Raw genomic sequence first — 16,617 nt, forward strand, 5'->3', positions numbered from 1 at the left:
TCGTCAACAATGTTTCCACATCACTAAAATATTGGCAAGGCTTTGTAAGATTGAAAGTTATTTTAAAATGTCCTTGCGCAAATTAGGGGATCTATATGCAACAAATAGATAAATGTGAATAATCTCACTCAGTTCCTTCTCTTGAAACTATGTGATAATCAATTGTGAAAAATAGGGGATTTCGAGTTTCAAATGGTGAGCATTAATTGAAATTACCCATGAAAAATATTCGCTTATGTGATAATGGCGAAGAGATAGGGGGGATGCATAGAAAATAGCAAAGATTAGAAAAAATAGCATTTCGAGTTTCAAAGGCAGTGATTATTAATAGAAATTACCTAAAAATATTCGCTTATGAGATATCGAAGCGATAGCAAAGATTAGAAAAGAGCGGTTTCTTTGCAAAAAATTACATTTAGATATCTCCGAGGGAGGGGGAGCAGAGAAAAGAGTGGTTTCATTGCAAAAAATTACATTTAGGTATCTCCGAGGGAGGGGGAGCAGAGAAAAGAGTGGTTTCATTGTAAAAAATTATATTTAGATATCTCCGAGGGAGGGGGAGCAGAGAAAAGAGTGGTTTCATTGTAAAAAATTACATTTGGATATCTCCGAGGGAGATAAATTTAAAACAATGGTTGGGGGGGGGGGGAGGGGTTAATATCTCACAGAGATAAGTTTATATTGGGATTGAAAAGGACTGAAAAATGAATAAATAGAAAGGTAGGAAAAAAACGCTTACATTTGCATATCCCGGCTGCACTTGGTGTGTGTGTGTTATCCCGGCGGCGCTTCTCTGGTCCGGGGGACCTTTGGGGGCCAGGGGAGGGCCTTGGGGGCACAGGGAGGGCCTTTGGGCATCGGGAGGGCCTTTGGGGGCCTGGGGGAGATGTGGGGACCGGTGGTGGGCCTTTGGGACCCCGTTGGTCCTTTGGGAGCTCGATGGGCCGTTGGGGGGCCCGGGGAGGGCCTTTGGGGGGCTGGGGGGGCCTTTGGGGCATAGGGTGGACCTTTGGGTGCCTGGGGGACATTTGGGGACCGGTGGAGGGCCTTTGGGACCCGATTGGGCCTTTGGGAGCCCAGGAGACCTTTGTGGACCAGGGGAGGGCCTTTGGGGGTCCGGATGGGCAGTTGGGGGCCGGTGGAGGGCCTTTGGGACCCCGTTGGTCCTTTGGGGGCTCGATGGGCCGTTGGGGGGCCCGGGGATGGCCTTTGGGGGTCTGGGTGGGCCTTTGGGGGCGCCGGTGGCCCTTTGGGAGCTTGGGGGGGCCTTTGAGGGTCCGGGGGGACAGTTGGGGGCCTGGGGGACATTTGGGGACCGGTGGAGGGCCTTTGGGAGCTTGGGGGGCTTTTGAGGACCGGGGGCTTCCTTCGGGGTTGGGGTAGGAGGATTGGAACCCTTTGGGGTTGGGTTAGAGGACCTCACAACACTGTTCAAATGAAACTTGTGTATTATAACGACCACACTCAAAACCTCTTCCAAAATCTCTTCAAAAATCTTCTTTTAAAATGTCTCTATCTGTTTCGCCGAAATAGTTCCATAACCTGTCTAAAACGGTTTCGCCCAAATAATCCCTAAACGTAAATTCAGCGTGTTCCTTTGTTATTGGCATCTCTGCGCTAACGCATTTCAAATTAATATGAAACCTTTTCGCGCGCTAAAACAATTCATCGCTAAGATGTTTCTTGCCTAATTGTTTCCATGGCCTTTGGTTATTAATATCCTTTGGAGTTCGACCAGTAGAACTGTTCCCGAGGCAAAGACATTAATGATTTGGATCTATTCCTGGAGAAATGTTTCTAGGCGAAAATTTTTAAAGTCTGACAGATGATGTCATTGATTGATTGATCTATCAAGAAAGGGGAAATTAATTTGTTGTTTCTAAGGGGAATTATTGATTCACGATCGGTGAATTGAGGTCGACAGCACAGGTGTTCTGACTCGTGACAGCATCACGTGGTTTATGGTTTTGTCAGTGAGTAAGTTCCTGTTTTTCAAATTCTCACTGAGAAAACCATAAAACAGACATGAATTGCTGTTGACATCCATAAATGTGACAAAGTTCCTGTTTTTCAAATTCTCACTGACAAAAACCATAAAACAGACATGAATTGCTGTTGACATCCATAAATGTGACAAAATTCCTGTTTTTTCATTCTCACTGACAAAAACCATAAAACAGACATGAATTGCTGTTGACATCCATAAATGTGACAATGTTCATGTTTTTCAAATTTTCACTGACAAAAACCATAAAACATCCATAATTTGATGTTGACATCCGAGAAAAACATCAAATAAATCGAACAACACACAAATCCATCCATGAAAACAACCATAAATGTGACAAAATTCATGGTTTTTCAAGTGAGAAAATTCCTGTTTTTTCATTCTCACTGAGAAAACCATAAACCACGTGGTCATGTTCGGACCTCATGACCCCTCTCTACTGGTATTCATTAGACTCAGTGAGGAGGTGGAACTTTTAGAGTCCACCATGGGTAACACCCATGCTAGCTACGCCACTGGTTTAAGGTTAAAGTGAAATACGTATAGGAGAATCATACTGTAGAGGTTTCAAGCTCCTATCTGCCAAAATGTGGAATTTTGTATTTTTTGCCAGAAGAAAGATCACAAATGTGTGTTTATTTGTTTTTTTTCCAGGGGATTGTATCGACCCAGTGGTCCTTGAATATCGGGAAAGGGCCCATTCAAACGGAAATTAAAAGTTCTAGTGTCCTTCTTAAGTAGCCAAAAAGATTGGAGGGCAACTAGGCCCCCTCCCACACCTCTTTTTTTTCAAAATCCTCCGATCGAAATTTCGAGATTGCCATTTTGTTCAGCATAGTTGAAAGACCGAATAACTATGCCTTTGAAGATATTATGACCCCCCCCCCCACAGACCGCGGGGAAAGGTCTTTAAGTTACAAAATTTGCCCATTTTTTACGTATAGTATTTGTTATTGGTAACTATGCATACATTTTTCGCGTGGGAGGGGGGTGAATTATCCGCTGGTGGAATTTTCCATGGGGATAATTTTCCATCGGAATGGAAGTTTCCAGGGAGTGGATTTTACACTGGCGGAATTTGCCAGAATTCCTATACGAAATTCTTCTTATGTCTTGCTTTTTCTTTGCCGACTCAAATTTACGCGTGAAGATGTTAAGGATAATTGTCCAGGGGAAATTTTCACCAGGATTGTATTGCCTAGAGACTGAATCCGCGGGGAGGGGGGATTTATCCGTAGAGGTGTAGCCAGAATTCATTGCATTATTAAAAAACAGATGAGAAATTAAATAAAAAACAACAAGTTTTTTCAACTGAAAGTAAGGAGCAACATTAAAACTTAAAACGAACTGATATTGTTGCGTATATGAGAGAGGTTGCTCCTCCTCAACACCTCGCTCTTTGCGCTAAAGTTTAAATTATGTACTAATTCTTTAAGAACGACTCCTGAAACACTATGTTCGCTTAATTAAAACAATAAGAAGTGTTCCTTAAAGTACTAAAGAACTTTAGCGCAAATAGCGAGGTGTTGAGGAGGAGCAACCCCATCATATACGTTATAATTTTTGTTCGTTTTAAGTTTTAATGTTGTTCCTTACTTTCAGTTGAAAAAACTAGTTTTTTTTTTAATTCAATTTCTCCTAAAGAGGAACTGTTTAGCCTCCATGTGGATAATGTAAAAAACCTTTGTAAAAAAAAAAGTTGGAAAAAAATGTAAAAAACAATTAAAACCCGCATCACTAAATGGAAGTTAACCAATTGAAATTCAAGTACAAATTTAGCCTTGTGACAAAAAAAAAAAAATACAAAACATAATTTAGTATAAAAAAAAGAGGGACCCTAAAAGAAAGCTCAAATTTGCAAAACAAACATTAAACAACTCTAAGGTAAAAAGAGAGTGGGGGCATGGGATTCACTAATTTAGTATATCAACCATATGCATGGCACGAACGATCAGAAGGATTCACTTGATATAATTTTTTTTTTTTTTTTTTTTTTTTTTTTTTTTACTAGCTAAACTTTAATCATGCTGTTTTCTGCCATTGCAAAGTTTTTTTTTAGTTCATTTAATTCATGCCGTAGCAAGAAGTTAATTTTTAGATGTAAGAAGCTGTTGACTCTAAAGTGAAAGCACATGAAATGTGGTATTTTAGAATTCCCTATGAAGGGGTATCCTAGTCCAAGCGACCACCAAGTGATATGTGTGTGTGTGTGTGTGTGTGTGTGTGTGTGTGTGTGTGTGTGTGTGTGTGTGTGTGTGTGTGTGTGTGTGTGTGTGTGTGTGTGTGTGTGTGTGTGTGTGTGTGTGTGTGTGTGTGTGTGTGTGTGTGTGTGTGTGTGTGTGTGTGTGTGTGTGTGTGTGTGTGTGTGTGTGTGTGTGTGTGTGTGTGTGTGTGTGTGTGTGTGTGTGTGTGTGTGTGTGTGTGTGTGTGTGTGTGTGTGTGTGTGTGTGTGTGTGTATATATATATATATATATATATATATATATATATATATATATATATATATATATATATATATATATATATATATATATATATATATATATATATATATATATATATATATATATATATATATATATATATATATATATATATATATATATATATATATATATATATATATATATATATATATATATATATATATATATATATATATATATATATATGTGTGTGTGTGTGTGTGTGTGTGTGTGTGTGTGTGTGTGTGTGTGTGTGTGTGTGTGTGTGTGTGTGTGTGTGTGTGTGTGTGTGTGTGTGTGTGTGTGTGTGTGTGTGTGTGATATATATATATATATATATATATATATATATATATATAATATCTGAAAGATATAAGGATTGACTTAGACCATTAAAAAGTTTATTATTTAAAGGTGAAGCGGGATGACTTGTTTTCAGCGGATTCTGCCCAGCACATTCTGTTACTGCTCCACACTTGATACAGGTGCATACATCATTGGTATTACTGGTCTCGTAAGTATTTCATTTATCTTAAAGTTGAGATAAATAGCGTTAACTTGATTATATTTGACTCGCCAATTTTTGGTTATGTAAGCTCTTGAATGTCTTACCCTCTGCGAATGTAATGATTGTGTAACCAACTCTTATCCTGGATAAAACCTAAAATATGAACCCTGTTAGAATCATTTGATCACATTAAATTTATTGCCCATGAGTTACTTATTAAGGTGTGGTAAAAAAAAAAAAAAAAAAAAAAAAAAAAAAAAAAAAAAAAAAAAAAAAAACGAATCCCTGAAGGGGTCTTGATACTTGTCTATTATTCAGAAAACATCCAAGTTGATTCAATTTATAGATATACGGGTTGAAACAACTGAGACGCTTGGGAGGTAGATAGGATATATATATATATATATATATATATATATATATATATATATATATATATATATATATATATATATATATATATATATATATATATATATATATATATATATATATAATTTGGGCTGTATGTTTGCATATTAGGGGGATTGGGGATTAAGTATAGCGGGGCTGCGTGCTTATTTTATGACTAGAAAGTTCAGGGTATCAGTTATAGTAGTATATGCCCCTGTAGAACCGACTGACGGAGATACTAGTGACTCAGATAAATTTTACTTACAGTTACAGGAGCAAACAGACAGTGTCCCAGGTAGAAATATGATGCTTTTGCTGTGAGATTTTAACCCCCAGGTTTGTAGTAATAGGGATAGATGGTATCCCATCCTAGGTAAATTTGATGTAGGAAAAGAAAACAGTAATGGATACAGACTTTTGCAATTTCGTATGTATAACAATCTAGTTATAGCCAATACGGTTTTTGGTCACAAAATGGCCCATTAGTTAACATGGTATTCGGTAAGGCAGCCAACCTTATTGATTATGTTATAGAAAACCGAAGACTAGCAGGATCAATACAAGATACTACGTGTATAGGAGTGCTGTTATTTATATTAAAAGTAAAGATCACCATATAGTAGTGTCTAGGGTTAATTTAAAGCTGAAATTTCGGAAGGGTAACTACCTCCCGGGAAGTTGTGATGTTGGTAGAATCCAGGATGTAAATTCGAGAGAAACTTTCCAGGAACAGTTGAATTCTAAACTTTAGAGTTTAAAATTTGATAATGTCGAAGATGGTTGGAATAATTTTAAAAAAATAATTTGTGAAGTTGCTGAAGGTGTATTAGGGAAGAAAGCTAGAACTGCAGCTAAGAATATTAGTGAAAAAGCTTTATGTTTAATAGAAAGGAGAAAGGACTTGTACATGAATTATCTTAGTGATAGATCATATGAAAACAAAAGAAATGTAAAGAAAGTGGAGAAACATTAAAATATGAACTAAGGAGGTGTGAAGTGGAGGCCATGGATAAAATTGCCGAGGATCTGGAAGATGCAGTTAGACGGCATAATAGTAAAATATTTTACTGGCACGTTAACAAATCGAGAGGGAGTAGTCAATCCGGACTTGGCCCAGTTAAAGATAGGAATGGGGTCGAAATTAGCGATAAGGAAAAAACTAAAGAGAGATGTGCCGAACATTTTGAGAATTTGCTTAACCGAGATAGAGTTGCATGAAAAAATATAGAGGAAAATGAAAAAGTTTGTGATACCTTGGATGTGAAGGAAGATTTGTTTTGTGAGGAGGATTTAGCGACAGTACTAAAAGGATTAAAAAATATTAAGGCATAAGGTGCTAATAGGGTGGTAAATGAGTTTCTTAAATATGGTGGCTCTGAGGTTAGAAATAAGTCACTGAAGATTATGAATATGATTTTTGAAAAAGGGGAAATACCTAACGATTTTAGGAAAACCTTAATTAAACTACTTTATAAGAAAGGTGCTAAAATTGAGTGTGGTAATTATCGAGGCATTAGTCTGGTCTTTGTAGGTAGTAAATTACATAGTAATATGATACTTTTTAGGCTGAGAGACAAAGTTGCCGTAGACAAATTTTTAAGAGAAGAGCAGTGCGATTTTAGAAATGGTAGTGGATGTGTTGACCAAATTTTCACTCTTTGGCTAATAATTGAGAAATGCCTGAGTTTTCAAACACCTTTGGCCCTCAATTTTATAGATTATGAGCAAGTGTTCGATTCTGTAGATAGGAGAGCTTTGGTAAAGGTTTTTATCTTTGTATGGTATACCAGACAAATGCATTTAAGTGATTAGTGCTATGTACAAGAATAACACTGCTGCGGTTAAGGTAGGAAATGAGGTTAGCATCTAGTTTTGTATTAAATCAGGAGTTAAGCAGGGTTGTGTTCTATCCCCCTTTACATGGATTGTTTTGATGGACTTTGTTTTAAGGAGCACAGGAAAGGCAATGGGAGACTATGGAATCAAAGGGAGAGGAAAAAGTCTCCTGGACTTAGATTATGCTGATGAAATAAGGATCCTAGATGACAGTTTGAGCAAAATGAATGAACTTTTAGAGGTTTTGTGAGTTGAGAGTGCTAGAATTGGTTTGAAAAATTAATGTTAAGAAGACTAAGTTACTAAGGCTAGGAATAACTGAAGATGAAAAGGTGACATTGGGTAATAAAAAGATTGATCAGGTGGGCAGCTTCACTTACCTTGGTAGCATTATTAGTAAAGATGAGGGGAGCGGTGAAGATGTTAAATATAGAATAGCCAAGGCTCAGGGTGTTTTTTTCACAGTTAAAAAAAGTCTGTAAGAATAGGAAGACAAGTCTGCAAACCAAGATTAGAATATTACAAGCTACAGTGATGACAGTGGTCAAATATGGCTCTGAAGCATGGACGCTCCGAAAAGCGGATGAAGATTTGCTAGATGTTTTCCAGAGAAATTGCTTAAGGATTGTTCTGGGTACCCGGCTGACTGACCGTATTTCAAACAATAGGGTATACGAAAACTATGGTTCAATACCGCTCTAGGGCTATAATGAAAGAAAGGTTGAGGTGGCTAGGGCACGTTGTGCAAATGAAGGATGACAGATTGCAGAAGATTGTTCTTTTCGGCCAACCGTCTAGGGCTAAACGGAAAGCAGGTCGTCCCGTCTTGGGTAGGAGGACGTCATAAAGAAAGATTTAAAGGAAAGGGGAACTTCCTGGGAGGGTGTAAAAAGGGAGGCTTTGAATAGATTGGGATGGAGGAGGAGCGTGTGTAGCAGTGTTGGCCTCAGGCGGCTTGGTACTGCGGTGAGTTGCTAGTAGTAGTAGTAGTATTTTTCCATTGAGCAAAGGCTAATTCTCTCCGAGTATCGACAGCAATAAACCGGTTATTGTCTGATATTGCAAATCAAAATTCTTTGTGTTTTCTGAATAATGGACAAGGACCGGGGTCTTAATACGGCACTGGATATTTGGCCAAAAGTTTAAAGCAACAAGGACATCAGATTAAAAACATTTTTTGCCCCCTGAATTCATATCAACTCCGTTCATTTCTGAAAACTGTGATTTCCTCGGATTTTTCCTTCGGTTGTTGCAGAATTCTGAAGTTATAAGAGCAGTACTATGTCTTCGTGAATATTGCTGCCCCAAGTCAGCCTCCCCAAATATCATGCTTTTTTAACATAAGTTGGGCGCAAAACCCTCCCCTATGCCTTCCCAAGGCCAGAACAAAATTTGCACTCTACTGAAAAAAATATAAATGTTTTTACTTTTATAACTTTAATATATCAAATAATATTAACACTTTGATTACTAATTATCATTATATGTATATTAAACTGACAATGCACATTCATTTGTATTTTTTCAGTAAAGTGCAAATTTTGTTCTGGCCTTGGGAAGGCATATAATTTCCTGAGCTTTGAACTGCGTGGAATAAAATGGATATCTCAAAATCTTTATTGGATGTATTTGGGGAGATGGTAGACGTGGAAGGGGTGTTAGTTCTCTTCTAATCACTTTCGTCTGTTAAAAAGGGCACTAGCCATTTCAATTGCCAATTGAATGCGCCCTTTTTGAAGTTGCAACGACAAGGCGTTATATACAAACCTTATATGCCCCCGGGGCATAACGTACAACCCGTGCCCGGCGGGCGTTGGAGGGGAGGGGGGGCGTCATCCTCAAAGACCTAATTTCTAAAACTTAAAACCACGTTGAATAAAATGGCTATCTAAAACTTATGATTAGATGTGTTTGGGGAAAAGGTGGGCGTGAGAGGCGGGTTAGTTGCCCTCTAATCACTAGCTTAGCTGCACTAGCTCAGTGCTGCTGTGAGTTGTTAGTAGAAGCAGTATAAAGTACTTGCACTTGAGGTGAGATGAGGGTTGCCACACATAGTGATTTGTCACAATTTCTAGTGATTTTTATATTGCCTAAAGAAAAAAATCGTCAAATCAGTACATAAATCACTAGACTATTCAAGAAAATCACTAAATCAAACCAAAAATCACTAAAATCTTGTGATTTTTTTTTTCACCGGGTGGCAACTCTGGGTGAGATGGAGGCTGTTTAATCTAATTTGGCGCCTACAGTTGTCGACTTTTTGATTGCCCAATTTATTGGAAACAGAAAGTTTGTCATACTTTTGAGATAAAGCACTGGTAAACGTTATTTCTACCATTATTCAGAATTCATTAGGAAAAGCATGGTATTTTATTTGATTTACTTCCTGTCGTACAATTTTCTTTAGGGTTTGATAACATAAAGGATAAAAATTAACAGAATAGAAAGAGGTTGCATTTTGTAGTATCGATCCGTACCTATATAAGAAAAACCTAAATTCAAAGCCAAAGAAATACATTGCAAATATAATGTTGGTGACAATCTCAAAAGTTCATTTCACTGCATTTGAAAAGTGTTGGGGTGATAATTTAGAGACTTCAATTACCCATTTCCTGTAAATGAAACCCACAAATATCATATAATACCCAAGATTCTTTATTTACTAAAAAACATCCCAAAGCGCTCTATGTTTTAATTGGGTTATGATTCTATATTATTTTGTGTTTTCAGGAAAGGACTAATTTTATAGATATAGGGGAATACCCCGTGTCAGTTTGTTTGAGCTACTTTTTTAGTTATTTTTTGCTCAGGGTGAGACGAAATTGTCTTGTTCGTTTTAAGTTCCAGTTTCGCTCTTTATTCCCATTAGAAATTTTTTTTGGCTTTTGATTGAATGAAAGACTGACGTCCTTAGCTCGAAAGGTTAATGTTCTTTTTTAGTATCGATTCATGAAATGAAAAGCTTTAAATTATAGGATGCGAGGCTTGAGATGAGATATGAGATATACATTTATTAAAAAAGAAAACAAACACTATCGGCCTTTCGCCTGCCAAGAAAGGCAATAAGCTTGAAAGGGCAAGCGAGTTTATCACTCTCAGCTAATTAAAAAAACATTTATACCTTGCTAATTAACACACAAGAAATTTATCTTATGAAGGAATAAAGGAAAAAAGAGAGAAAGAGGAAAAGACAAGAAGTAGATAGAAAAAAAGCAAAAAAAGGAAAAAAGAGCAAAGTAAATCGGGGAAATATCTTAAATAGAATGACAGCCTGGAATGGGCTTAACACCAAATTCACTCACGAGATAAAAGAAACTTCTTTGCCCGTGACTTGAAAGCTGGAAGATTAGGCGCATTTTTCACACACTCGGGCAATATGTTCCAAACATGGGGACCATAATGGCGAATCACAAAAGATGCCCGAGTGGTACTCTTAAACTCATGAGTTAAGTCATCAGCTTTTGTTTCATTATGATCATGACGGTCTCTATTAAAAGTAAAAACATTTTCAAAAGCAGGGGTGAGCAGCTGATTCAAATATTTATATGAGAAAATCGCGACTTGGTAATCTCGAATTTGGGATACATGCATTAACTTATTCTTTTTAAAATGCTAATGAGCAGGAACCTGATCAGAATCTTCAAATTCAGATAATAATTTTACAGGTCTGTTCTGAAGTTTGTCTACTCTTCTGAAACATGCTGCAAAATTACTTGCCCATATATAGCATCCGTAGCTAATGTATGTGTAAAATATAGGAAAATAAATCATTTTCTCGATCTTTTTTGGGACTAGATTTTTAATTCTTCGCATCACCCCAAGGCCTCTACTTAATTTTTCAGCTATTGCACTTGAATGGTTTTTCCACGACATGTTTTCATCAATTAAAAACCCCAAATACTTCGTTGTTGCTACTCTCTTTATCACATTTTCTTGAACCGTGATATGGTCATATCCAGTACTAGACGAAAGTCTAGAAAATATCATGAAAAATGTTTTAGAAAACTTTAGGTTTAACATATTTTGCTGAAAAGGAGTTAGAAATTCAGAAACTGCGCTATGAATTTTATTAGGTAAAACATCAAGTAAAGGTGCTACCAGAAAGAGCAAAGTGTCATCTGCAAAGAGGATGACACCAGCCTCTGAAAGGTACTGTTTCGCTTAATCAACAAAAATCATGAAAAGTAAAGGTCTCAAGATTGACCCTTGTTAGACCCCGAACTCTATTTCCTTTTTTGAAGATAAAAATGACCCATTCTTAACTATCTGATACCGACTGTTTGAATACGATGAAAAACACTTAAGACTCGAACCCATTTCCCCACTCGAGCCAAGAGCTTGAATAAGCTCTGAGGTTTCTACCGTATTGAACAATTTTTCTGTGTCCAAAAACACAGCTGCGGGTATGAGACCAGCTTCAAATGCATCACTAATCCAATCAACCAATTTCAGAACTGCTATATCCGTCGATAGCCCTTTTCTGAACCCAAATTGATTTTCCATTAGAAATTTATTCTTTCAATATAATAACTTAACTGGGCATGTACCACTTTCTCATATAACTTAGAGAAAAATGGAAGAATAGATATAGGTCTTCGATTCGATGGGTCATCTTTTTTCCCTCCTTTATGAAGAGGAACCACTCTTGCAATCTTTAGTGCTTCCGGGAGCCCATGCAGATCTGTGAATTACGCTGTCAATTTTGTTTATTTAGTTTTACAACAAAAAACTGGAGTCACCGATGACCCTATTTTTTTTCAATTTATTAACACTATCTGATATTGCTAAAACCTTTGCGAAACAAACACAGTATTCAAATACTTTACTCTGTAATGTTCCCAAGTCAACCGTTTGGTTGTGGGTGAATCGTATTGATTTGTGTATGTAAATTGTTGTTAAAGTTAAATAAATATATCAATTTTTTAATGCTCAAATTAGTGCTAAAAAAAAAACAGTAAGTAGAGTTTGCTTGAAATTTGTAAATTTACAACAATTTAGTTTGTAAATTTAAGAAAATTTATAAAACTAATAAATTTAGAACTATTCAATATGCAGCACAAACTATAAGTAAAAGTTGGTAAAATTGGTAAATTACAACGTTTAAAAACTAATGTTAAAAATATGCTAATTTCTAAAAAAACAGTAAAGCTATAAACTGGACTAAATTTAGCTATTTTATAATTCTATTCTATTTATTTGGCTCAGGGCCGTATCCAGGTTTTTTTAGGGGGTTTTACAAAAAAAAAATTGGAGGGGGGTGGGGTTTACACAAAAAAACGCATAAAAAATTTGTTTATGCCCATTTTTGTTACGTTTTTACAAGTCAGACAAACACTTTTTTTTGGGAGGGGGGGGGTTCAAACCCCCTAGCCCCCCCCCCTGGATACGACCTTGATGTGGCTCATAAGTACATTTTCACTGTTTGCTGGTGGCAATACTGTATAATTTTTACAGTATACCTAACGGCTGGACTATATCATAGTGATAGATGTGGATAAAATCAAAATTTCGCACGACTGCAGTGCCTATAATGTATCTTGTGTGTGATCCGGTGAGTTGAGCTGTGTTCAACTTATTAAACAATCAGAGCGAAGGTATAAGGCATTATTTTGTTTTAATTATGAAATATGGAAGCGTGGATCAGAGATTTCTCAATCTGTATGAGCAATCTAGATATAAATCACGTGATTCCTTAAGCATTAGTCATAAAAGAAGAGCCAATTAGCTTCTCCTTTTAAAGATTGATTGGTTCTCCTGTGTTCCTATGTGAAACCTTTAGGCAATAAAGACAGCGGGAAGATTTTGAGCTACAAGATTTTTTGCAAGCAGTCCTTCTGTTTCTCTCAGAGGCGTAGCTAAAGTTTTCACCTCCCAGGGACAACGTCGGTTATTTCCCCCCCCCCTACCCTCTCCACCATCACGACCACAATGTAAATAGATCATTGTATTGACGCAAAAAAAATTCAGTTTGCCGCCCTCTCAGAGGAAGCGTGTGGAGATAGCCTTCACCACTTGCTCCCCTCTAGCTACACCATTGGTTTATCTGTTCATGGGCGCCCATATGGGGGGCTGGCTGAATGATGCTGCCTTATTTTTATATTTATGTTCTGAGATTTCTATTATATAGCATTAAAAGTGCCAATTAGATGAGGTTTGCGCCCCCCCGGGAATTCAGCTTATGGGCGCCCATGTATCTGTTGCACATATCATTAACAAATCTTGGCTCTTTTCATAAAAGCAAAGATTCTTAATTATTATCCTTTTTGTTACAGGTTCTAAGTATCATATCATTTCTGAGATCTGTGGCCTACGGTGGACAATGTAAGTTTTTTTGTTTTTGCAAATAATTTATTTATTCATCTATTTATCATTTATTCATTGTTTTGCAAATAATTTATTCAATTTTAATTTATTCATCGTCATAAATTTCTATTCAGCTTAATTAATGTTCGTTTAGACCACATGGTATCAAGGAAACAAAGTTGAAATGTTCATGTTTATTGCTGCAATTAATCTGGTTAATTTATCATAAATGATAATCATAAAATGATGGTTAATTAATCATAAATTACTGAGGTGTTAATGCCCTAAAATTCAAAGTTAAAATTCGACTAGACTCAGGTTTTCCATATTTATGCATCTCGGACATAAAAAAGAAAAGGATAAAGGATGCAATGAGGGCAAGTATTCCAATTATCTAGTTAAAGCACGACTTAAATTTTTTTTTTTTTTTTGTGGCCTTTTGATCATTGTCCTTGAAAATGGTTCATAGAAAGAAATAAGTACGGTATAAACATATAGAGATTTTATTATATTATTTAAGACAATATTATATAATATGGGTTTAGAATTTTATTTAACTAATCATACAAGACATGGAGGGAAGCATTCTCTTAAGTCTAAAAATTCATAACATGTTCTTGATTGCGAAATAAAATTGTTCTACAGTTTTGCCCCCCCCCCCACCTGCCTCCTAAGGAAAATTTTACTTCTTGGCAACCCTTTAAAAATAATATTAAAATGGTGTGTTTAACATTGGAACTGAAATCACACTTATAGAAAACACATTGTCAAACCTGTTCCGGTATAGGCTATTCAGTCTAATTAATTTTTTTCCTGTTTTGCAGCGGATTCATGCTTCGCGTTCCTCTCTCTCTCTCTACCCCCCTCGGCTCGCTCTATCTTTCTCTCTAATCCTCTCTCTCTCTACATCCTTCTGTCTCTATAATACCCTTTCGTTTCTTCTCCGCACCTGGGGGGGGGGGGGATAACCAAAGATCTCTTGGTGATAATCTGTATTTAATGATAATGAAAATGTTATATTTAATTCTGGATCTTGGGCTAGCTGCTGCTTTCACAATACTGTAGTGTTTTTGTATCTTTGTCTTTGTGTTTGTCTTGGACTGTAGTATTATTTATTATTTTGTCTTTGTCTAGACCTAGTTTTTCGAGCTCGTCTCCCCATGGGCCTGGTCAAATATATACATGTATGTGTGAATAATAAAATGATTGAGCTTGAACTTCCTGGCCGACAGAACTAAATAAATTGTCGACAGTACTGGGCAATAAGTAACGATGCCCGAACAACAGTAAAATGTAAATGGACGGAAAAAGTATTTCACAACTCTACAAAATTTACGGTACTTTTTAAGAATCCGGTAGTCACACGAGAAGTGAAGTTTCGTTACTGCTAATGAAATAAAACAAAGTAGGATGAAAATATAATAGTTCAGAAACAAATTTGGGCTTTATATTTGCACATTAGGGGTGGGGTGGGGTAAAGCATAGCATGCATTAAATACGTTACCTAACCTCGGTACCTCTTTTTGCACCTTCAACCCCCAAAAACTTAAGTTTAAATCTTTGTCACGGAGTGAGCAACACCTCACATGCAGAGAAAACCTGTTTTTAATTAAGCATCTCAGTCTTTCTTGATGCAGTCTTTCTCGCGTGACTACCGGATTCTTAACAAGTTTCAAATTTACTGCATGACAATTTTTACTAAATTGGGATACAAACAAATCTTAGGCTATTGGTTAAATCTGTTAATGGATTTGGAACACGATACGAAACAACTCAATAATTAAATAAAATATATCAGTGTTTTATAATTTTTACCAATGGAAAAAAGATTCCAAGTTGGAGCTCAAATTCACTAAATAACGGTTTAGATCCTTATGCTCTGCCGACTGAGCTAGTCAGGCGCATTTGATTAGTTTTACACACCTTTGATGTTGTGTATCATAGGCAGCCCTGCCTAAGTAAAGAGCGATATATCATTGATTTATCTTTCACCAGGCCACTTCTTATGGAAGGAGTTGTCGTAGGAAGTTTGACGTGGGTTCTTTCGATTGTAAATTGATAGTTCTAGTACCCTTATCTAGTGCCCATCTTTTTTTCTTCCTGGACTCACCTCAACACCCAAAGGCATCTAATTAAAATTTGAGATAGCCATTTTGTTCAAAATAATGAAAATGTTCAATAATTATGCCTCCGAAGATGTTTGAATTTCCACAGCCCTTGGGGCTGTGTTTTTTTTATTGAGGTTTTATATAGGTTTTATTTTTTTTTATAGTTTTTTTTTTATAGGTTTATATAGTTTTTTTTTTCTATTGAGAAATGGGGACATGATTGATATGGGTCGCCGAAGAGGCTAAGGTACTAAAGTGAAGCTTTGACGGAATGTTGAACTAAATCAAAACATACTATGCGCATGAAGGTTGTCAAATGGTCGTATCTGCAATATATCAGGAACGGCTGAGGGTATTAAGCTGAAACGCTTAGGGTATGACGAGGGGGTTATTAAAACAACAATAAGACACTATGGTGTATCAAGATAGTCAAAAGGGCTTATCTGCAGTATCTCAGGTACCGCTAAGGATATGAATCACCAGCTTAAGTGACCCAGCTGAGACTTTTATTGAATATTATACGGAGAGATTTTTTAGATTTTAGATTTTGACTCTGGTGACCAAGGGGAATTTATCAAAGACAAAAACTGATTTAACAGATGTAGTTGTATATATTCTTTGTATTTATTATTTAGTTATTATTATTATTTAGTTGTGTTTATTCACGGGCGGTGGGTTGGGGGTTGTAATGCCGCCCTCCCATAAATTTGAGTCTTACAAATGGCACTAACTTTCAATTTCCAATCCAATGAGCCCCCTCCGAAGTTTATACAACCACCGTTTCCATAAAAACCTTATATACCCTTGGATCATAGTTTACAACCTTTGCCCTGAGGATTGTGGGGGGGGGGGTCATCCTCGAAGATATAATATCTGAACTTTTAAACTACGCCAAACAAAATAACTATCTCGAAATTTTGATTGAGTGTTTGGGGAAGTGATTGCCCTGGAGGAGGGGGGGGGGGCTGGTTGCCCTACATGAGCTCTTTTTGAAG

The 16,617-nt window shown here is 36.7% G+C and overlaps 2 protein-coding genes across 2 annotated transcripts in view; both read left to right on the forward strand.

The window, feature by feature from the left end:
• Window positions 1–16,617, forward strand: part of LOC148945645 (uncharacterized) — a 431,669-nt gene that overhangs the window by 54,744 nt on the left and 360,308 nt on the right. The gene's annotated exons all lie outside the window — the stretch shown is intronic.
• LOC148945646 (uncharacterized) overlaps window positions 4,870–16,617 on the forward strand; it is a 96,744-nt gene continuing 84,996 nt past the window's right edge. Inside the window, exons 1-2 of the mRNA XM_089097766.1 lie at window positions 4,870–4,988; window positions 13,484–13,532. Of these exons, the coding sequence (XP_088953892.1) occupies window positions 4,899–4,988; window positions 13,484–13,532 (139 nt within the window). The 5' untranslated portion in view covers window positions 4,870–4,898. The remainder of the gene's footprint in view (window positions 4,989–13,483; window positions 13,533–16,617) is intronic.

The sequence above is a fragment of the Artemia sp. Qi Xiang Cuo genome, chromosome 12, assembly GCF_049724085.1.
Source record: "Artemia sp. Qi Xiang Cuo chromosome 12, ASM4972408v1, whole genome shotgun sequence".
Lineage (NCBI taxonomy): Eukaryota > Metazoa > Arthropoda > Branchiopoda > Anostraca > Artemiidae > Artemia > Artemia sp. Qi Xiang Cuo.